The sequence below is a fragment of the Macaca thibetana genome, chromosome 3 (assembly GCF_024542745.1).
Source record: "Macaca thibetana thibetana isolate TM-01 chromosome 3, ASM2454274v1, whole genome shotgun sequence".
Taxonomy (NCBI): domain Eukaryota; kingdom Metazoa; phylum Chordata; class Mammalia; order Primates; family Cercopithecidae; genus Macaca; species Macaca thibetana.
In genome coordinates this window covers 56,008,506-56,032,804 of record NC_065580.1, presented here as the reverse complement: position 1 = coordinate 56,032,804, position 24,299 = coordinate 56,008,506, and the positions used below count along the sequence as shown (strand labels likewise).

At 39.4% G+C, this 24,299-nt stretch overlaps 2 protein-coding genes across 10 annotated transcripts in view; one reads left to right on the top strand and one right to left on the bottom strand.

The window, feature by feature from the left end:
• Window positions 1–24,299, top strand: part of PSMC2 (proteasome 26S subunit, ATPase 2) — a 276,950-nt gene that overhangs the window by 37,615 nt on the left and 215,036 nt on the right. The gene's annotated exons all lie outside the window — the stretch shown is intronic.
• The window catches only part of FBXL13 (F-box and leucine rich repeat protein 13), a 270,947-nt gene that overhangs the window by 227,073 nt on the left and 19,575 nt on the right, over window positions 1–24,299 (bottom strand). For 4 of the 9 annotated variants that reach the window (XM_050782737.1, XM_050782740.1, XM_050782738.1 and 1 more), the window contains exons 2-3: window positions 23,423–23,526; window positions 22,872–22,962 (exon numbers count right to left, since the gene is read on the bottom strand). In XM_050782737.1, coding sequence (XP_050638694.1) covers window positions 22,872–22,962; window positions 23,423–23,526 — 195 coding nt within the window. Of the gene's footprint in view, window positions 1–14,076; window positions 14,563–22,871; window positions 22,963–23,422; window positions 23,527–24,299 lie in introns of those variants that run through there. The other 5 variants (XM_050782739.1, XM_050782745.1, XM_050782742.1 and 2 more) reach the window with 4 other exon arrangements.

Here is a 24,299-nt window from a genome sequence, read left to right as displayed (position 1 = left end):
TTCTCAAGGATACAAACTGAGATTCTCTTTTCAACATAGAGGAATTCCTCATTTACCAAACAGGAATAGGAAAACCACATAAATTTAAAGTCTGAAGTGTGGACTATGCTTATAGAGATGCAAATTTATCACTTACAAACTATTCACAACAACATGTGGCAAGAGCTAACTGAAATCATCTACACCTTCTGTGTATTCTTTAATAAGTAAAGATATTATTATATTAAGATATTTATTATATGCACATGGCTACTGTTAGGTGTTAATGGTGTTAAGTTTTCCTCTTATTTTATTGCCACTTTGCTTACTATATAGAAATACAAACATATGAATCACAACTATTTGGTGTATAGGTAAGTTTAGTCCAAATCTATACCAAAAGCCAGGAATTCTGAATTCCACTTTTCTAAGGCAAATGTTTTCTCCTTTGCAGATTGCTGTAAATACTTTGTTAAATTAACAGATATGGCATATATATGTACAAGAAAGGCCCACAGGACCCCTGACATGTGAAAATCCTCACTTTTGATGGAGATTAAATGCAAATTATGCCTACAGTGAGGGAAAACATAAATGATTCAAGTCATTCTTCACTAAATTCAGATTTTTATAGAAGAAAGGAATCCAGATAAGTAAAGAAGGAGTATTGAGGATATTATAGCAGACAGGATAAAAACCAAGAAGGGGATGAGGTGGCAGAGGCAAACAAATTTCATTAACATTACACTTTTTCAGTACTATTGTAGGTCCCTAAATTTCATGAGCCTGATTCTTTTTAGACGATATTACCTGAAAAGTCCTAAATAACTAACTACAGTAAATGATATGTCATAAAATGTGAGTATATTATACGATCAAATGAATGTAGTTCAAAACATTATAGTAATAATGACTTTGAAAAGAATTATTAAAATTCAGCAAGCACCATTTGAACTCAAGTTTTCTTTTCTGATGATCAATTCTTTAAAAGAGCATAGAGGTATTTTCTATTCTATTATTGAAAGAAGTAGTTTAAATCCTCATTAATTCACGATTTATAATATACGAGAATTTTTGCTATTCTAATATTCATTTTTTAAGAGTTTCTCTTCATAAATTTTTACTTTAACTTTACATTTATTGTTCTCCCAGTTTGGAAGGAAGGAAGGGAGGGAGGGAGGGAGGGAGGAAGGGAGGGAAGGGAAAAGAAGGAAGAAGAGAAACAATTAAAATCATGATTTTTTCCTTATTATTACTATTGGTATACTCTTGTTTTCTTCACAGGGAAAAGCAACTTTAAGAGAGCATCTCCAAGGGACTAATATGCAAGAGGACTCCAGCCCAGTAATGCCCCATTCCCCACTTGGGGGTGGGCATGTGTTGACTTCACTGCAGCTCCAAGGAATCTCTGGCCAATCCAACCATTGGGCACATGCCTGGACCACTTAGTCACATGGCTTCACTTCCTCCATTCACGTTTCCACCACCTACACTCCAGCCAATGGCTTCCCACCCTTCATAGTCGTTGCATATTGTTTAACTGCTTCTGATTGGAAAACACTCTTCCTCTCACCTTTTAATTCCAGCTAGCAGTGTTTTGCACAGAGTAGGAGTTCAACAAATATGTATGTATTGATCGATCAACAGAATTAGAAAACTGCTTAGATGCAAGCCAATTCTCTGCCATCTGACTACCACAAATGGAGGGCAAAGGATTCTGGTAACAACTTTGTGGGGAAGTCAGTGGATAAACAGCAAGTTAGTGTTGGCTACAGATGGCCTCAGAGTGCCCTCACATAACACTGACACCACAAGTGCTGCTGTCCCCAGACACCTGTAGTTATAAATACAGTGAGGGAGGAATGGACAGTGCACCACAATATGATTTCTGAGAGTCCAGGTACACTGTAAGGTTAATTTCTAGTCTGGAAATAAAAGAAAAAAATTCTACCATAAGAGATGATTTTTAAAGTTAAAGAGTGGGAATGTGTAAATAAACAATGAATTAGTTGTGAAAGATTTTTCATAATATTTAGTTAGGGTTTGACACTCCTTTTTTAGGCCAGTGGCCGACAGGAAGCCAGCTGGAATTACCTGTGAAACTTCTTGTAAACTACCCAGGTTCACTTCCCAAGATTTCTTAGCCCTCCACTCTTACCTGCTCTAAGGAATTACTGCGGTGATTAGTCACTATTATGACCGAGAGTATGTCTTATTCCTCATGTACACTAGGGACAGAAGAGTGTTAAGGCCCAATTTTTAAGCTGAGTTCCAGCAGCATACAATAGCACACACACTAGTTTCAAGGAAACATATTTGTATAGATTAGGAGAGAAAAATAAGTGAAATATAAAACTGATTTCTTTTTGAAAAGATATTATATGTAGCATGATTACAACCCAGTCCTGCAAAAATAGCTTATAAAAAAATTTCATTCCTCTGCCAGGGTTGGAGAAAAAAAGATTTAAAATTTCAAACTTACTGAGAAATAAAATAAACACCTAATACCCATAGTCATGTTTAACATTGTCAACATTCTGCCATACTTGCTTTTTCTATTTTAAAGTATATAAATTAAGACATGACATTTCATCCCCCAAATCTTATAATGTCCATCTCTTAAAAAATGAGTACATTTTCTTTGCAACCACAATTCCATTATCCTGCCTTAGACACTTAACAGTAATTGCTTAATATCATTGTACCCATGCCATAGCCAACTCTCTGGAATTGGCCTCCAAATGTCTTATACGGTTTGTTCAAACTAGAATCCAGACAAGGACCATATATTTGCACTGCAAACTCTATGTGAGGATTTCAATAGCTACAGAAAAAAAGTTTTAGTTTTTCCTTCTCCTTTTCTATATTTTCAACATTTAATGAGTTGTGGAGGTAGGTTAACACTGGCCTAAATCTAATGGATTCTGTTACCTGGGTCTGTCTAATATTACATTCTAAAAGTCAGCCAGGCATGGTGGCTCACACTTGCAATCCTAAAACTTTGGATGCCTGAGGTGGGAGGATCCCTCAAGCTCAGGACTTAAAGAGTAGCCTGGACAACATAGTGAGACCTTGTCTCTACTAAAAATAAAAAATCAGCTGGGTACGGTAGCATGCACCCATAGTACCAGCAACTTGGGAGGCTGAGGTTGGAGAATCACTGGAGCTCAGATAGAGGCTGCAGTGAGCAGGCTATGATTGTGCCACTGCACTCCAGCCTGGGCAACAGAGTGAGACCCTCTCTCTCTCTCTGCTGTCTCTCTCTCTCTCTCTGTCTCTGTCTCTCTCTCTCCCTCCGCCCCCAATACACACACAAGCACGCACGCGCAACGCGTGCGCACACACACACACACACACATAGAGTTCTAAAAGTCAATTTAAATATTTTTGTTTTGACAGACAGGAGACTAAGAAAGGCTTTTTTTGTTTGTTTTTTTGTTTTTGTTTCTTTTTTCTTTTCCTATCCTCTGAAAGAAAAACAAGAATGGGGATAGGGGTGGGGAGTCACATGGCATCTGTCTCTGCCACCTGAATTGGGGGTCTGACTCTTAGGGAAGAAAGAACTGCAGGCAGAATCCAAAAGAATTGCTCCCATGAGGCACACAGCACTATTTGTGCAATACAAAGTGAAGGAAAGGCATGTTCCCCACTACTGTACAGCACACATAGCACAAAGCCATCAAATTTCATGTGACTTTAAATTTTGCAAACTTAAACTAATGTGATACAAAAAATATTACAAGAGTCTTACATTATGCCAAATTTTGAAATAATACAATCCTTCAAATTAAAATTTTACTGAGGGGTATTTCCTTTCGAAGCTGGTTACAGGTCCATGGCCTGTCAGGAACCAGGCCACACAGCAGGAGGTGAGCAGCAGGCAAGCGAGCATTACCTCCTGAGCTCCATCTCAGCAGCCGCAGCATTAGATTCTCACAGGAGCACGAACCCCACCCCCCCCCCAAGTAGCTGGGATTACAGGTGTACACCACCACACCCAGCTAATTTTTATATTTTTAGTAGAGACGGGATTTCACCATGTTGCCCAGGCTGCCCTGGAACTCCTGGCCTCAACTGATCTGCCCACTTTGGCCTCCCAAAATGCTGGAGTTACAGGCACGAGTCACAGTACCTGGCCCCAAAGAGTCTTTAATGCCTAAAGGGCTTTTGTGCCTGGACAGAAATGCTCACTAACATTTGTACTTCAATGCTTTTTATCAATAAACACATATTTAAATAAGTACAATTTTGGAAACTCAATGTTTCTTAAACATGTAATGTTTGTTGCCAACTTCGTTAAGTAAAGTCCCTGAAATAATTTAAACTACAATTACAATTTACAAACCCATTCCTTAGAACACCTAAAATGCCATAAATAGCAGACAGAATATACAAAAATATCATTATATGTTACACTTAAACTTATCCTAAACAACATGAATCTAATTCACATCTTCATTATTTCCACATTTCACTATTTTTTACTCCTTCCAGATTACAGTAACGTTTATTTTGATGCCCTATCAGATAACAGTAATGTACCCAGTTTCAAAAGAAATGAAATATCTTTGCAAAGCCAACAAGGATACAGGATCAACCAACTGATTATCAACCAACTGATTTTTGTTTGGGGCACAGGCACTGTCTGCCTCTCCCAAATGATTAAAACTCCAGCCCCTAAGGGTCCTAAGATTAACTTTCCTTTCCATAGTTAAACTTTGTTTATCAGTAAGACTTTTCAAATCCACATCTTTCATTTACATTTTAGGGTTTTTTTTACATGGTGCTCCTCTGTGACAGCATTATTTTAAAATATTTTATATTTTATTATTTTGAAAGGCACAGTGGGTCATGCCTGTAATCCTAGCACTTTGGGAGGCTGAGGTAGGAAGATCACTTGAGGCCAGGAGTTTGAGACCAGCCAGGGCAACACAGCAAGACCCTGTCTGTACCAAAGGAAAAAAAAATTAGCCAGGTATAGTAGCTCACACCTAGTAGCCCCAGCTACTCAGGAGGCAGAGGCAGGAGGATTGTTTGAGCTCAGGAATTCAAGGTTACAGTGAACAATGATCATGCCACTGCACTCCAGCAAGAGTGACAGAGTGAGACCCTGTCTGTAAAAGAATATTTTTGGGCATGCTTCCAAGACGGTCAAGTAGAAACAGCTCCAGTCTGCAGCTCCCAGTGAGATCGACACAGAAGACGGGTGCATTTCCAACTGAGGTATCCGGTTCTTCTCATTGGGACTGGTTGGACAGTGGGTGCAGCCCACAGAGGGTGAGCTGAAGCAGGGTAGAGCGTTGCCTCACCCAGGAAGCACAAGGGGTCAGGGAGTTTCCCTTTCCTAGCCAAGGGAAGCTGTGACAGACTGTACCTGGAGAAACGGGGCACTCCTGACCAAATACTGTGCTTTTCCCATAATCTTAGCAACCTGCAGACCAGGAGATACCCTCCCATGCGTGGCTTGGTGAGTCCCACACCCACAGAGCCTTACTCATTGCTAGCGCAGCAGTCTGAGATCTACCGGCAACACTGCAGATTGGCAGGGGGGAGGGGCGTCCGCCATTGCTGAGGCTTGAGTAGCTCACAGTGTAAACAAAAAGGCCAGGAAGCACAAACTGGGTGGAGACCACCACAGCTCAGCAAGGCCTACTGCCTCTATAGATTCCACCTCTGGGGACAGGGCACAGTAGAACAAAAGGCAGCAGACAGCTTCTGCAGACTTAAACATCCCTGTCGGACATCTCCAAAGACCGCAGTGGCTCTCTCAGCATGGCGTTTGAGCTCCGAGAACTGACAAGACTGCCTCCTCAAGCGGGTCCATCACCCCCATATAGCCTGACTGGGAAACATCTCCCAGTAGGGGCCGAAAGACACCTGAAACAGGTGGGTGCCCCTCTGGGATGAAGCTTCCAGAGGAAGGATCAGGCAGCAATATTTGCTGTTCTGCAGCCTCCGCTGGCGATACACAGGCAAACAGGGTCTGGAGTGGACCTCCAGCAAACTCCAACAGACCTGCAGCTGAGGGGTCTGACTGGTAAAAGGAAAGGAAAACTAACAAACAGAAAGGAATATCATCAACATCAACAAAAATGACATCCACACCAAAACCCCATCTGTAGGTCACCAACATCAAAGACCAAAGGTAGATAAAATCACAAAGATGGGGAGAAACCAGAGCAGAAAACCTGAAAATTCCAAAAAAACAGACTGCTTCTTCTCCTCCAAAGGATCGCAGCTCCTCGCCAGCAACGGAACAAAACTGGATGGAGAATGAGTTTGACAAATTGACAGAAGGAAGCTTCAGAAGGTGGGTAATAACAAACTTCTCCAAGCTAAAGGAACATGTTCTAACCCATCGCAAGGAAGCTAAAAACCTTGAAAAAAAAATTAGACAAATGGCTAACTAGAACGAACAGTGTAGAGAAGACCTTAAATGACCTGATGGAGCCAAAAACCACGGCACGAGAACTTCATGACGCCTGTACAAACTTCAATAGCCAATTCGATCAAGTGGAAGAAAGGATATCGGTGATTGCAGATCAAATTAATGAAATAAAGCGAGAAGGCAAGATTAGAGAAAAAAAAGTGAAAAGAAACGAACAAAGTCTCCAAGAAATATGGGACTAAGTGAAAAGACCAAATATACGTTTGATTGGTGTACCGGAAAGTGACGGGGAGAATGGAACCAAGTTAGAAAACACTGCTCAGGATATTATCCAGGAAAACTTCCCTAACCTAGCAAGGCAGGCCAACATTCATATTCAGGAGATACAGACAACACCACAAAGATACTCCTCGAGAAGAGCAACCCCAAGACACATAATTGCCAGATTTACTAAGGTTGAAATGAGGGAAAAACTGTTAAGGGCAGCCAGAGAGAAAGGTCAGGTTACCCACAAAGGGAAGCCCATCAGACTAACAGCAAATCTCTCGGCAGAAACCCTACAAGCCAGAAGAGAGTGGAAGCCAACATTCAACATTCTTAAAGAAAATAAGTTTCAACCCAGAATCCCCTATCAAGTCAAACTAAGTTTCATAAGTGAATGAGAAATAAAATCCTTTACAGACAAGTAAATGCTGAGATATTTTGTAACCACCAGGCTTGCCTTACAAGAGCTCCTGAAGAAAATACTAAACATGGGAAGGAACAACCAGTACCAGTCACTGCAAAAACATCCTAAATGGTAAAGACCATTGATGCTATGAAGAAACTGCATCAATTAACAGGCAAAATAACCAGCTAACATCATAATGACAGGATAAAATTCAAACATAACAATATTAACTTTAAATGTAAATGGGCTAAATGCCCCAATTAAAAGACACAAACCAACAAACTAGATAAAGAGTCAAGACCCATCAAGTGTGTTGTATTCAGGAGACCCATCTCATGTGCAAAGATGCACACAGGCTCAAAATAAAGGGATGGAGGAAGATCTACCAAGCAAATGAAAAGCAAAAAAAAAAAAAGCAGAGGTCGCAATCCTAGTCTGATAAAACAGACTTTAAACCAACAAAGATCAAAAAGAGACAAAGAAGGCCATTACATATTGGTAAAGGGATCAATTCAACAGGAAGAGCTAACTATCCTAAATACATATGCATCCAATACAGGAGCATCCAGACTCATAAAGCAAGTCCTTAGAGACCTACAGAGACTTAGAATCCCACACAATAATAATGGGAGATTTTAACACCCCACTGTCAATATTAGACAGATCAACGAGACAGAAGGTTAACAACGATATTCAGGACTTGAACTCAGCTCTGGACCAAGCAGACCTAAGAGACATCTACAGAACTTTACACCCCAAGTCAACAGAAAATACATTCTTCTCAGCACCACATCATAGTTATTCTAAAATTGACCACATAATTGGTAGTAAAATAATCCTCAGCAAATGTAAAAGAACAGAGATCACAAAAAACTGTCTCTCAGACGACAGTGCAATCAAATTAGAACTCAGGATTAAGAAACTCACTCAAAACTGCACAACTACATGGAAACTGAACAACCAGCTCCTGAATGACTACTGGCTAAATAACAAAATTAAGGCAAAAATAAACATGTTCTTTGAAACCAATGAGAACAAAGATACAATGTACCAGAATCTCTGGGACACATTTAAAGCAGTGTGTAGAGGGAAATTTATAGCACTAAATACCCACAACAGACAGTGGGAAAGATCTAAAATCGACACCCTAACATCACAATTAAAAGAACTAGAGAAGCAAGAGCAAACAAATTCAAAAGCTAGCAGAAGGCAAGAAATAACTAAGATCAGAGCAGAACTGATAAGAAGGAGATAGAGACACAAAAAACCCTTCAAAAAATCAATGAATCCAGGAGCTGGTTTTTTGAAAAGATCAACAAAATTGATAAACTGATAGCAAGACTAATAAAGAAGAGAGAAGAATCAAATAGATGCAATAAAAAATGATGAAGGAGATATCACCACCGATCCCACAGAAATACAAACTACCATCAGAGAATACTATCAACACCTCTACACAAATAAACTAGGAAATCTAGAAGAAATCGATAAATTCCTGGACACATACACCCTCCCAAGACTAAACCAGGGAGAAGTTGAATCTCTGAACAGACCAATAACAGGTTCTGAAATTGAGGCAATAATAGCCTACCAACCAGAAAAAGTCCAGGACCAAACGGATTCACAGCCAAATTCTACCAGAAGTACAAACAGGAGCTGGTACCATTCCTTCTGAAACTATTTCAATCAATAGAAAAAGACAGAATCCTCCCTAACTCTTTTTATGAGGCTAGCATCATCCTGATACAAAAGCCTGGTAGAAACAAAACAAAAAAAAGAGAATTTTAGACCAATATCCCCGATGAACATCAATGCAAAAATCCTCAATAAAATACTGGCAAACTAAATCCAGCAGCACATCAAAAAGCTTATCCATCACGACCAAGGTGGCTTCATCCCTGGGATGCAAGGCTGGTTCAACATATGCAAATCAGTAAACATAATCCATCACATAAACAGAACCAATGACAAAAACCACATGACTATCTCAATAGAAGCAGAAAAGGCCTTTGACAAAATTAAAAAGCCCTCCATGCTAAAAACTCTCAATAAACTAGGTATCAATGGAACATATCTCAAAATAATAAGAGCTATTTATGACAAACCCACAGCCAATATCCTACCAAATGCGCAAAAACTGGAAGCATTCCTTCTGAAAATCAGCACAAGATAAGGATGCCCTCTCTCACCACTGCTATTCAACAAGTTTTGGAAGTTCTTCTGGCTAGGGCAATCAGGCAAGAGAAAGACATAAAGGGTATCCAATTAGGAAAAGAGGAAGTCAAATTGTCTCTGTTTGCAGATGACATGATTGTACATTTAGAAAAACCTATCGTCTTAGCCCAAAATCTCCTTAAGCTGATAAGCAACTTCAGCGAAGTCTCAGGATACGAAATCAATTTGCAAAAATCACAAGAATTCCTATACACCAATAAGAGACAAACAGAGAGCCAAATCATGAATGAACTCCCATTCACAGTTACCACAAAGAGAATAAAATACCTAGGAATACAACTTGCAAGGGATGTGAAGGACCTCTTCAAGAAGAACTACAAACCACTGCTCAACACAATAAAAGAGGACATAAACAAATGGAAAAACATTCCATGCTCATTCACAGGAAGAATCAATATCGTGAAAATGACCACACTACCCATGGTAATTTACAGATGCAAGGCTATCCCCATCAAGCTACCACTGACTTTCATTACAGAATTGGAAAAAACTACTTTAAATTTCATATGGAACCAAAAAAGAGCCCACATAGCCAAGACAATCTTGAGCAAAAAGAACAAAGCTGGAGGCATCACACTATCTGACTTCAAACTATACTACAAGGCTATAGTAACCAAAACAGCATGGTACTGGTACCAAAACAGACATATAGACCAAAAGAACAGAACAGAGCCCTCAGAAATATTACCACACATCTACAACCATCTGATCTTTGACAAACCTGACAAAAACAAGAAATGGGGAAAGGGTTCTCTATTTAATAAATTGTGCTGAAAAAACTGGCTAGCCAATTGTAGAAAGCTGAAACTGGATCCCTTCCTTACACCTTATACAAAAATTAACTCAAGATGGATTAAAGACTTAAATGTAAGACCTAAAACCATAAAAACCCTAGAAGAAAACCTAGGCAATACCATTCAGGACATAGGCATGGGCAAAGACTTCATGACTAAAACACCAAAAGCAATGGCAACAAAAGCCAAAATAGACACATGGGATCTAATTGAACTAAAGAGCTTCTGCAGAGCAAAAGAAACCATCATCAGAGTGAACAGGCAACCTATAGAATGGGAGAAAATCTTTGCAATCTACCCATCTGACAAAGGACTAATATCCAGAATCTACAAAGAACTTAAACAAATGTACAAGAAAAAAACAACCCTACCAGAAAGTGGGCAAAGGATATGAACAGACACTTCTCAAAAGAAGACATTTATGCAGCCAAAAAACATATGAAAAAAGCTCATCTTGGCCGGGCGCGGTGGCTCACGCCTGTAATCCCAGCACTTTGGAAGGCTGAGGCGGGCAGATCACAAGGTCAGGAGATGGAGACCACGGTGAAACCCCGCCTCTACTAAAAATACAAAAAATTAGCCAGGCGCGGTGGCAGGCGCCTGTAGCCCCAGCTACTCAGGAGGCTGAGGTGGAAGAATGGCATGATCCTGGGAGGCGGAGCTTGCAGTGAGCCCAGATCGTGCCACTGCACTCCAGCCAGGGGGACAGAGCAAGACTCCGTCTCAAAAAAAAAAAAAAAGCTCATCATCACTGGTCATCAGAGAAATGCAAATCAAAACCACAATGAGATACCATCTCATGCCCGTTAGAATGGGGATCTTTAAAAAGTCAGGAAACAACAGATGCTGGAGGGGATGTGGAGAAATAGAAATGCTTTTACAGTGTTGGTGGGAGTGCAAATTAGTTCAACCATTATGGAAGACAGTGTGGCGATTCCTCAAGGATCTAGAACTAGAAATACCATTTGACCCAGCAATCCCATTACTGGGTATATACCCAAAGGATTATAAATCATGCTGCTATAAAGACACATGCACACATATGTTTATTATGGCACCTCTGTCGCCCAGGCCAGAGTCCAGTGGTGTGATCTCAGCTCACTGCAACCTCTGCCTTCCGGGTTCAGGCAATTCTCCTGCCTCAGTCTCCCATGTAGCTGGGATTACAGGTGTGTGCCACCACACCCAGCTAATTTTTCTGCATTTTTAGTAAAGACGGGGTTTCACCATGTTGGCCAGGCTGGTCTTGAACTCTTGACCTCAGGTGATCCACCTGCCTCGGCCTCCCAAAGTGCTAGGATTACAGGTGTGAGCCACCACACCAAAGCTGAATATACCATCTCAAAAGCAAAAAGAATTGCATAATCTTCTTAAACTGCATTCACTAGTCTTTTTGTTAGTGGTTCTGTGGTAATGTTATTCAGAAATCATTATATGCGCATGGTAGGATACAAATAATAAGGAATTATATTTAGATCTCTAAGAGTCAAAATTCATTAAAAGTGGTTGAACCAGATCATGTGTGCTCCCTGATGTGATGCACTAGGAAAAACACAACAGCTCTATACAATATTCTTGTCACCAAAAAAAGTTGGTAGTGGGTAACCTGAATGAAATCAAACATCTAGATTTAAATACCAGCTTGCAGGAAATACAGGAAACAGAGCAAGTAAAACGACGCTAGAGGAAGCAGTGAGAATGTGGGACATTTTACAAGGCAAATTATCTGTTTCCTTCAATAAATAAGTCACATGGGGAAAAAATAAGACAAGGAGAATTCCTGTCCATTACAAGAGACGTTAGATAAATAACAACCAAGGGCAACATGCAGACTCTGTATGGATTCTGATTTGAACAGAGCCACATGTAAAAAGGCATTTTTGAGACACTCTGGGAAACTCAAATATAGAATATGCATCTGAATATAATCAGGACTAGATGACATTTAGGAATTATTGTTATTCATTCATAAGACAGTAGCACTGTGTTTCTATTTTCTAAAAATATAGTATCTTATTAGAGATGCACACTACAGTATAATATAATTTCTGGGATCTGCTTTCTAATACTCTGGCAAAAATGAAGGAAGAGAGAAGAAATTAACAAGATTGGCAAAATGCTGATTATTGTTCAAGTTAGATGATGAGTGATCATTATGGTATTCCTTCTACTTTTGTGTTGTATTAAAATGTTTCCATAATAAAAAGATTTTTAAAATTTTATATATGCTTTCTCTTGTAGTTAGAAGGCCCATCTGGAGATTTCATTTCCTAAGAAATGAGAACCAAGTCTGTGAAGCTCATTTCCTCCTTACAATGGTTGATTCTTTCATCTTGGAACAGTCGAAACAATGAAATTGTCTTTCCTTCTACTGTTATGAGAGCAGTTCCTACTTTTTCTTTACTATTTGGCTTACTCACAGTTTGCTGTATTCACTCTTCTTTAAGTAAAGAGACATATTTATCCTTTATAAACAGGCACTGATAAAAAAAAAATTCAGCCGAATTAAATGTAAAGGAATTTAATTGAGCAATGAACAATTCATGAATTGGGCAGCCCCCAGAATCACAGCAGATTCACAGAGACTCCAGTGCAGCCACGTGGTGGAACAAGATTAATAGACCAAAAAAAGGGAAATGACATGCTGAAATCGGAAGTGAGGTACAGAACAGCTGGACTGGTTACAGATTGGTGTTTGCCTTATTTGAACACAGTTTGTTGGGATTGGCCAAGACTCAGCTATTGATACAGGTGCATACTCCTAGTTAGGTTTTCAGTCTTGTCTACCTATTAAGCTAGGCTGTAGTTCATCCACAAAAACTCAAATATAGAAGCAGGGAATCCTTCTCAGGCCACATTTAGTTCACTTTAACAACTCCCTGCTTTTGGTCAGTTTCTCAATTTTGAGAGATTGACCAAAACTTTAATTATCAATGTCACTATCATCATTGTAAAAGTAGTTATTTGGTCTTGAAACACACTGGGAAACAGTGTGTTTTGTAGAGCACTGAGTTTTGCAAAGGTAAAAACAAGTATGAGTAGAGGTACCCTTTATGGGTATCTCTTTATGCTAGAATGTCCTATTTACTGGAGAAAAACAAAACCTGGTCTGTTCTAGGATCTATGTGTTTCCGTAAAGTCTTAATTTGATTATGTCACATTTAGCATGAGTGACCCCATTTTAGTTTGGTTTGGCCTGTTGGGGGCCTAGTGAATGAGCTTAGTCCAAAACAATGGCCTCCTATAACTTTGTTTAAAAAAGATTCCCCCTTTTTGGTCAGGCTCTCACTTACGTAAAAGTGTGACCACAATTGAGGGCCTTAGTGCCACTCTCAGTTACCATCATTTTGGGTTTCCAGTCTCACCACATCATTCATAGGTTATAGTATCCTCAGGGTCACACATTTCTTTCAGCCCATGTCTTTCCATTTGAAGAGAGACCATTTGACATTCTAGAGATGGCTGCATACAAGCATTTAAAACCTTCAAGAGAATACAGTGCACCAGGGAGACTATTATTATGACTCTCGGGAGGATAATACCAAGAGTTTAGAGTATGCTTCTCACCCAGGGTACCCATAAACCAAACCACCTAAAATTAAATAGATTAAAGAATGAGCTGGATAAAGAGTCTACTTGCTTTAAGTGGTCTTTTCATTAATTCTCTACAACTGAATTTTTATAATCTACATTTGATGCATTTCTCCACAGGCCACAAGCGTCAGAATCTGTTTACCCAATTCTATTATTTAGCATAACTTTCACAAGAGAATTTAAAGTCTGTTGTGTAACAATGGACTTTACATTAGAATCTGCTATACAGCCTATCATGAGGGATACATTTCTAATTATTGCCTCTTTTATTCTAAACCATGGAAAATGGACCTAACAAATGATGTCCTTCTAGAAGAGTGAAGGCCTCCTGGCAATGTTCTATTTAACCCATGATGTGGGTTAAGAGGAGTTTTGACTAATTACGAGGCGATATATGTACCATTAAAGTTTCTCACCTATGTTGGGCCTTCATCTTTTATCCATCAAAGTATAAAGTTATTCACGTATAAGGCTGGCTGCAAAATCCTTCACGAATGAAAGTATACCCTATAAGTGCACATAATAGACCCCCTCTTCATTTCTATTGGCTATAGAGGCATAAATAAGGAAAAAATATTCAAAGATAAGAGTCTCATAGTAGTAGATGTCTTGATCCGTGATCTCGGGAAAAGCTGTTTACATCAAGGATGTCTTCTTCTTCTGGGGAGAAACTTTCTTGGTTAGTTTTACCTTAAGGGTTCCAATGGGTGTACAATTCCAAGAGTGTGGAGGGACCCTTCTCAGTTGTGAGATTATGCACTCAAGGTTCAAGGTTCCAAAGTTTTGTTGCAGTGTGGATGGCAAGCACAGTGTTTCTCTGACGTTCTCAAAAGATCCAATCTTCAGGTTCTAGATTGTGAAGCAGTTGATTGTCCTCAATGAACCATAAAAACTTTCTTTACCTGGTGAAAATATACTGTGGCATAACATAAAACATGCATTGAAAATGACAATTGAATGAACTCCCTTTATAATGTTTAAATGACCCATCGGATAGCCAAACGTACCTGAAGGTTTGATTATCTTCCCAGGATTATGGAACCAAACACTGGTTTTAAACTATTTTTGAAATTTATAAGTCATTATATCAATATATTCAATTTTGGTGATTTTATTTTTTCCATGATGAGTCATGGAATGCAGAGCCTTTAATAACAAAAGCTTTAAGGGCTCAGGAAGGACAGGATAGCCTTCCTGGTCTTCCATGAGTCCATGTTTAATATTGGACTTATGTCCCCTTGAATACCAGTTGTTTTTCCAATTTAAATTCATAGCAGTGATAACTAATGGTTATCATAGGCAATTAGACTTAGACTATGGAGTTCAAATTGTATATCTAATCAATTTCAGTATCAGCTGGTTTAACATGAAAATCTTGGCAAAGTATTTTCTTGGTATTTAATTAATTTTTTGTTTTACTTGGGTTAGCAGTTTTATACAAGGAAATTTGGTTATTTCTGTGGTAGACAATAACTTAACATAATAACCATAATTATGGTTGATAGTATATACTCAGACATATTAGAATTTTAGAAATCTTATACATTTTTTTTTTTTGAGATGGAGTCTTGCTCTGTCACCCAGGCTGGAGTGCAGAGGCAAGATCTTGCCTCACTGCAACCTCCGCCTCCTGGGTTCAAGTGATCTTCTGCCTCAGCCTCCCAAGTAGCTGGGATTACAGGTGCTCACCACCATGCCTAATTTTTTGTACCTTTAATAGAGACGGGGTTTCACCATGTTGGCCAGGCTGGTCTCAAACTCCTAGCTTCAGGTGATCTGCCTTCCTCGGTCTCCCAAAGTGTTGGGATTACACAGGCATAAGCCACCATGCCTGGCCCCATACAATTTTAGAACATACATTAATATCATTCACTAAAATATAACCTGAAGATTAAACATTATTTTTATTTTGACAACACTTCCCATGTAACTTAACATGTTAAATAATTCTGTTTACCTCTCTTTTGGATGCTTCAGGGGCCCTCTGTAGCATTCCAAAGTTAGAGGTCAGAAAAGACCATTTTAAAGCTGAATTTTGGGAAGCCTATTAAATATTGGGAAGCCTATTAAATATGTTAAAGTTGTAAAACACTTGATATTATGAACTAGAATTCCACGTCTAGTTGGCTAAGTCATTCATTTAGCCAAAATGATGACTCGAAAATTTTTTAAAAGGCAAAAACCTTTACTCATTGATAGAGGGAAGACTTAGCTTTCCAAACAATCTGTCTTTTGTCTTTCTTTTTTTTTTTTTTTCCTTTGGTAGCGTATTTAAAAGGCAAACAAAACAAAAATTTTTCATTATCTTCTAACATTACATGAAAATCTTGTTCAAAAGAGAAAGTCAAATTTCATTAGTGGACTTGCATTAGTGGACTATTAATGTCAACCCCAATTTTTAATAAAACCTCACAGACAAATCTATCCAATCTTAATCAGTTTGACCATAAGGTGAGACTTTCATAAACCTTTTATAACACTGTACCAATTTTTGTTAAAGAGCAGATTAGTGCTTTAAGAAAAACCTGTTGTGCTTTTATTTCAATATTCAATTTACAGAAAAACTGAACAATACACCTTTAAATTTAGTCAATATTTTCACACATAGAATTTCTTTTACAAAGTTAATTTTTACAAACCTTCCACAACTTGTTCAAACCTTTAGCTTTATTCTATTTAATTTAAAACAGTCCTTTAACCCTCTAAACTAGGTAAAAATTTACATTCTCATGCATTCTTACAATCTCTTACCAAAAACACGTTTCATTCTCCTCACACACCTTGCACGTAAACCTAGTTTTTCAGTAGTCTCAGTTACATGTTATAATGGTAATTCTTAGCAACTTTCACTTTGGGTACATAAATTTTCTTTTATGAATCCTTTCATGACTTACATAGACCATCTACAATGTGCTTGGTCTTTCTGACTTGTCCTAAACATCCCTCTTTTTAAACAACCAGTCATTTTACTTTAGGACAAGAATTTACTATACAAGATCCTTCCTTATATAAAATCTCTTTTCTTTATAACCTTCTTTTCGTAGCTAGGTGGCACGGCTAATTCCACATATCCCCAGGCCTTATTTAAAATTTAATGTCTCCAAAATAAATTGAGCAATTTTCAAGGGTCAAAGCAGTTTATGGCCTTAAAAATCTTAAGCAAACCTAATACCTGGCCTGCATAATTTAGACTAAATGTATTTATTTATCAATAATCTTTAGAGCTGTTTTTATTTCCCAAAGATGACTAAAATTACATGAACTAAAAGGCATTAAAGTTTTTATTTTTCTGTCAAAATATTTAAGCACTTTTTTTGTTTAAACCAATTAGAGTTCTTTTATACAAACACTACACACACAACACATATATAACTACACAGACAGACCAAAGAAGATTACTACAGTAGTTGTAATATTCTCCATTTGCCAGTTTTTAAGTTTCTTAATTAGATTACTGGCTTTAGGGTAGAGTTCTTGGAAGAACAGGGCCAAGAAAGGGTCTCTGGTGCCTCATGTTTTTCCCAAGGAGTCCCAGTCTCTGAGAGCTTGAATATCCACTTTTAATTAAGCTGACTTTTAACCACAGCACTCTTTAATAAAGTCCTTTTAAAATTTCTTATTACCCAACTTTACGCAGGCCAAAGAGCTGATATTTCTGGCTTTTAAACTTTACCCAAGGTAACCTCACAGGTGCTCTGAGAAAGGAAAATTCAAAACAGTTCGTGGAGGGGAAGAGAATCAAAAAATGGCAAAGGTCACCCAAATATCATTCAGAAAGGCTCATCCCCTAAGCTAGGGATTGAATTCTGAACCTGGGCCACCATTGTGAAAAGAGAAAGCATGGCCACGTGGCTATAAGATCAAGCTCCTAAACACGTAACTGACCAGTTTGCTGGGTCGTCTTGAACAACAGGCTTATGAGGTTTTGGGCACACATTTTATCCTAAGGTACCCCTCTTTATGACAAAACAATACAGAAAGACACACAAAGCACATCAGATTCACTAGAGCTTAAGACAAGCCTCAGAATTCTTTTTTGTATGAATCAAAACTTTACATAGGAGATAACAGTGATTTTTACCATTCATTTAAACATTTTGCACAAAGAAAAAGAGGGAAAAAGCCAGAAATCTGACTGGTAAGAAATTCTTACCCTTTTACTGGCATGCTAGGCTTCTGGGCTCTCTTTCCCTTTCCCTGAGCAGCTCTAGTGACCCAGCTTGCCACACCATCGCCCTGGGGGCCAAGCTGCATCATAAAAGAAAATGATCTTTTTTCGTTTTGGCCAGAACAAAACACATATGATAAAACACAGACATTAGCCACTCTGTTTAGCACCCAATATCAAACTGGTTAGGCTTAAATTTGCCCTCCGATGGCCCCTGTCATCTTCAATCCAACCTCCAACTAGGAGTTTCAGCACATGGTCTCTGGGCAAGATGGCTGCCCTGAGTAACAGAAAAGATACGAAAGGAAAGGAAGAGAAAGAAAAGTATTGCCTGTGGCAAGATGGGGAAAGTGAAGAGCTCAGGGAGGCGAGAGCAAGACCCATTCATTGCAGTGACACTGAAAAGTTCAGGAGGCCACTTGTCAGTAGTGAAGGGATCTTTTCCAGCAATCCCATCAGCTCTCAAGATTCCCCTTTTGGAGAGGAAAAAGCTTCCCATGTCCCATGGTCCTGTACATGTCTAATACTGTCACCTATAGCAGTCAGCAAAAAGTATAAGACAGATTAATCAAAAGAGAATAGCAGGGGCCGGGCGCGGTGGCTCAAGCCTGTAATCCCAGCACTTTGGGAGGCCGAGGCGGGCGGATCACAAGGTCAGGAGATCGAGACCACAGTGAAACCCCGTCTCTACTAAAAATACAAAAAATTAGCCGGGCGCGGTGGCGGGCGCCTGTAGTCCCAGCTACTCAGGAGGCTGAGGCAGGAGAATGGTGTGAACCCAGGAGGCGAAGCTTGCAGTGAGCCGAGATCGCGCCACTGCACTCCAGCCTGGGCAACAGCGTGAGACTCCGTCTCAAAAAAAAAAAAAAAAAAGAGAATAGCAGTTAACATCCCATAGCGCCAAACTTGTTCTTAACTGAAAGAGACTTTACTGAGAGCCCTTATTTTTAAACATACTTAATTGCATTGTTGTACATTTGCAACATTCCACTGTAAGTTATCTTTAGTAAGATTTTGCCATTTCTGTAAGACTATGCTGCCTCCCAGGCCTAATGTAAGCTGGAAGGAACTTAGTTTTCCGGAAATTAAGGATCTCATTTTTACTTAAAATATTGGCTTGACTCTCAGGGTCTCTTGATTAACTGAGCCAATGATTTTTCCTACCTAAGCATGCAAGAAAAATGAAACAAAGGGGTAGAACATAAAAATCCCTGTGAATTTTCAAAAGTCAAGTTTTATAATCCTGCAATATTACTGCTTACTATCAGTTCCTTTCTGAACCAGTCAGGTGTAAGAGACCTCTAACTGGATCCAAGCCAATTAATTCCCAGATCAAATCCATTCCTGGACCCAGCTCAGTTTCTGTCATGACTTCCAAACCCTGTTTGGATCAGAAATTGGCTCAAAGAAACTTGGAGAGCTAAAAACACAAATCTGTGGAGCTCTGAAATCCAAGAGAGAGCTTATCCACAAGCCCCAGCTGCTCTGAGAGATCAGTGAACACAAGTGGGTCCTGCAGGTACCTTGCTTGTTCAGTTCACTCAGCACTCCTGGGGGTTGCCAGAAGCTCTACTTCAGATCCCACTTCTGACACTATCTGATTAAAGAAAAACTTTAGCCAAATAAAATTTAATGGAGTTTAATTGAACAACGAAAAATTCACAAGTCAGGTAGTCCCCAGAATCACAGCAGATTCACAGAGACTCCAGCACAGCCACCTCGTGGAAGATTTATAGACCAAAAAGGAGAAATGATGTACAGAAATCGGAAGTAAGGTACAGAACAGCTAGATTGGTTACAGACTGATGTTTGCCTTGTTTGAACACAGTTTGAACACTCAGCGGTGTATGAATGGTTTAAGTATGGTTGCTGGGATTGGCCAAGTCTCAGCTATAGTTATAGGTACATACTCCTAGTTAGGTTTTCAATCTTGTCTACCTATTAAGCTAGGTTGCAGTTCTTCCACAAGAACTCAAATATAGAAGTACAGAGTCCTTCTCAGGACATATTTAGATCACTTTAACAAGCACATATAGGCAGTCCTCACTGTGCAGAACTGTGCAGTGTAAGACTGAAAAACCCTGCAATTAAGCAATCAGTAATTAATGGGAAAAATTATAGTTATTCATGACCTTTGAAGTTTTCTGTTAAAACATTAAAAATCATTTTACTGCCAGTTATAATGGTATGGAAAACTACATAGGAAAGGCATATGAAAAAAAAGTAAAACCAATATTCATTTAGTATACTATACATTTTCTTTAAGAGATGAGGTCTCACTATGTTGCCCAGGTTGGTTTCAAACTCCTGGCCTCAAGCAATTATCCTACCTCAGCCTCCTAAGTACATGGGGGTACAAGTGCATGCCACTGTGCCTGGCTTTAGAGTATATACTTTAAAATATCAAAAACATTGAGGATGAAAGTGTTTTGCTTCTTTGTAGAAAAAAACTTTTCATTTTTCTCTAAGGGTGGAGGAGAAATGAATTAATCTAGATCCAACCTAGGTTGAGCCCTCTAACAAGCAACCCTAGGACACCTGGAGATTCACATTTTCATGTCTAACCTTAACAAATATTTCCCTCATTGCTTTTGCAAAGTCCTATCTCATTTCTATTATTTCCAACTTATTACATGAAGTGGGCAACTTTTCTATGCCTTGGCAAACTGTCATAACTCTAAGTTTGGATCAGCTTTTAATATTTTAACTTCTGCATTTTCAACACCATGAAATAGATCTAACAATTCCCTTTTGTTTTTGTTTTTTTTTTGAGATGGAGTTTCATTCTTGTCACCCAGGCTGGAGTGCAGTGGCACGATCTCAGCTCACTGCAACCTTTTCCTCCTGGGTTCAAGTGATTCTCCTGGCTCACCCTCCCGAGTAGCTGGGATTACAGGTGCCCGCCATCATGCCCAGCTAGTTTTTGTATTTTTGGTAGAGACAGGATTTCACCACGTTGGCCAGGCTGGTCTCGAGCTCCTGACCTCAGGTGATCCGCCTGCCTCAGCTTCCCAAAGTGGGATTACAGGCATGAACCAACACACCCAGCCAACAATTCCTTTTCTAATAAAACTTTAGGTTTGAAGTAGCTATGATGTCTCTTGACATTCTCTGCAGTTTTTGTTTGTTTGTTTTCTGAGATGGAGTATTGCTCTTGTCGCCCAGGCTGGAGCACAGTGGTGCAATCTTGGCTCATTGCAACCTCCACCTCCTAGGTTCAAGTGATTCTCCTGCCTCAGCCTCCTGAGTAGCTGGGATTACAGGTGCCCACCACCATGCACAGCTAATTTTTGTACTTTTAGTAGACACGGCGTTTCACCATGTTGGCCAGGCTGGTCTCAAACTCCTGACCTCAGGTGATCCACCCGCCTCGGCCTCCCAAAGTGCTGCAATTAGAGGTGTGAGCCACCACACCCGGCCAGAATTATCTGCAGTTTTTAAATGATTCCCTATGGGCTTCTAGCTAGACACTGGACACTGGACAGCTGGCCTGACTTTATATAAGGTCCTTGTCATAATATTGACGATAGGGTTTACCACTCTAAATCAGTGGCTTTCAAAAACTAGTATATTTTAGCAATGGCTGTCAAGCTTTTTTCAAGCAAAATCATACTGAAAGCAAAACTATTTTGGAGTACAGGGGTAGGCATACAGGACCCAGAATCCTGTCCCCTAGGCCTCTCCCTCAGCTCCTGAGGTTGTCCCCAAACAGTTCCAAAAACATAGTAATTTGCAGATATCTGCACTCCATAGTAGATTGAAAGTCTGTGGTTAATAAAGTGCAGTAAAAACACCCACACACCATGATGCAGATCAACTAGGATGGGACACATGGGATCTGCTCAATGTACTGGTGCCTCAGAATCATCTCAGCCCTCTAATTGTTTCTCTGTTGTTTCCAGTGTTACTCACCACCCATCCTTCTAAACAGATACCTCAAATTGTTTCTGACTCTCAGCCCCCACCTTGAACATGGCTTTGATTCCACTTTTCAACATCCAACTTCAATAGCAACTCCCAAGACCCGCCTGGGCCTACCAAACTACAGCCCTGTAATCAAGAGGTATCATGCACGGGCCAAGCACAGTGGCTCACACCTGTAATCCTAGCACTTTGGGAGGCTGAGGCAGGTGGATTGCCTGAGGTCAGGAGTTCGAGACCAGCCTGGGCAACATGGTGAAACCCTGTTTCTACTAAAATACAAAAAAATTATATTTTAGTGGCGAGGCAGCATGCATCTGTAATCCCAGCTACTCGGAAGGCTGAGACAGGAGAATCGCTTGAACCCGGGAGGCAGAGGTTGCAGTGAGCCGGGATCGCGCCATTGCACTCCAGCCCAGGCATTCAGAGCAAGACTCCGTCTGGGGAAAAAAAAAAAAAAGAGGTATCACACATGGTTCCACACATATCTAATGTGTGCTAGTATTTCTCTCTTCACGTTCCTTTTGCTCTGTTAGCCTCCCTTAAATGAGCTTTGTTCTAAAGTCTTCATGTCCTGAATTACTTCCTTGCCCTCTTTACAAGATCAAAACCAGTTGCTGGCACTAGTTTTCAGTAACAATGAGATCTGGCTTTTAAGTTGAATGTCATTAATGTTTTGGTCATGTCGTCATGAGCATGATTCCCTATAACCTAATCTGAGAAGACAGACAGCAGAGAGAATGGGCGGTGGAATGGAACACAGAAGGAAGCAGATTAGAAAGGAAAGAAAACATCCTCTTGTAAAGCTTTCCATAATGCTATTTTTATCTTTATAAAGATGCATGGGAGAAGGAGAAAGAGGAAAGGGGGAAAACTTAATGGAAAGATTGTATCAGAAAGAGAAGGAACAAATGCCTTTGTAAATACTTTCTGGAAATTTGGGAAGGTTACTATGGGTGTGGTTTTGCATGCGTTTGTGTATGTGTGTGGCTATTCCTTCACTTTTCTCGGTGCCCCCAATACCAAAAACAGTCTGACCTCACACCTCCCATAAAATACATTTGGAAAATTCCATCAAAGTTTAAAATATATATTTGCATATTCTTGGTTAGTAATAATTACCAGCTGATCATCCAATTCAAAAAGTTGTTCCAGGTAAGTTTCAGACAATCTTCGAATGTTTGGTTTCATTGATGGAGCAATGCACATATCCCTTTAATAACATCATAAAACACAGTCAAAATTAATTTCATTAATTAGTTCCATAATTAAATCAGTGATTCTTGTAGGTGGAATGAAAGAGAGGAGAAAGAAAACACATTTCCCCTTAGGAGAAGCAGATCAGAATCACCTGGAGGACTTTTTCAAACTACTCTCACAAGATTTTGCTGTGTTCCCCAAAGGAGGATATGCCTCCCTTTCCTCATTCCCAACTTGAAATAAACTGGCCCTATGAACACGTTACTGATGAGAATACACGATATTTCTCAAGTTGAGAACCACTGGGCAAATTATTCAGGTTTGTGTCTTTGGAACTGAAAAGCCTGTGGAAGGATTCCTTAACAATCTTAAGATTGGAAGCATTCATTGGCAAGACCTTATTTTGTTACCGTACAATAAAAGTTTTCCTTCACAAAAAAAATTTCCCTATCACGAATCAAAACAATACTTACCAAAGAAGATTCTGAAGACCACTTTTGATTATAACCATGATCATTCCCTCTAAATATCTCAGTGGATCCTCAGGACATGTAACAAGTATACCACATAACAGTGCCTGGGGAAAAAAAGGGAAATGGCATCAATGTGTCTGAATTTTCATGTTTTTACTAAGCAGCAGATAACTTTTTATTGCTCAGTTTGTTTTGGGCTTTTTTGTTTTTTAATTATTTATTTCCATAGGTTTGTGGGGAACAGGTGGTATTTGGTTTCATGAGTAAGTTCTTCAGTGGTGATTTGTGAGATTCTGGTGCACCTATCACCTGAGCAGTATACACTGAACCCAATTTGTAGTCTTTTATCCCTCAACCCCCTCCCACCCTTTCCCCTGAGTCCCCAAAGTCCATTGTATCATTCTATGCCTTTGCATCCTCATAGTTTAGCTCCCATTTATGAGTGAGAACATACAATGTTTGGTTTTCCATTCCTGAGTTACTTCACTTAGAATAATGGTCTCCAGTTCCATCCAGGTTCCATCCAGGTCCAATGTTTGGTTTTCCATTCCTGAGTTACTTCACTTAGAATAATAGTCTCCAGTTCCATCACAGGTTGCTGCGAATGCCATTAATTCATTCCTTTTTATGGCTGACTCGTATTGCATCATATATATATGATGTAATATATATATCTCTCTCACAATTTCTTTATCCAATCATTGATTGATGGGCATTTGGGCTGTTTTCATATTTTTGCAATTGTGAATTGTGCTGTTATAAATGTATGTGCAAGTATCTTTTTCGTATAATAACTTCTTTTCCTCTGGGTAGATACTCAGTCGTGGGATTGCTATCCCACTACTGATCAAATGGTAGTTCTACTTTTAGTTCTTTA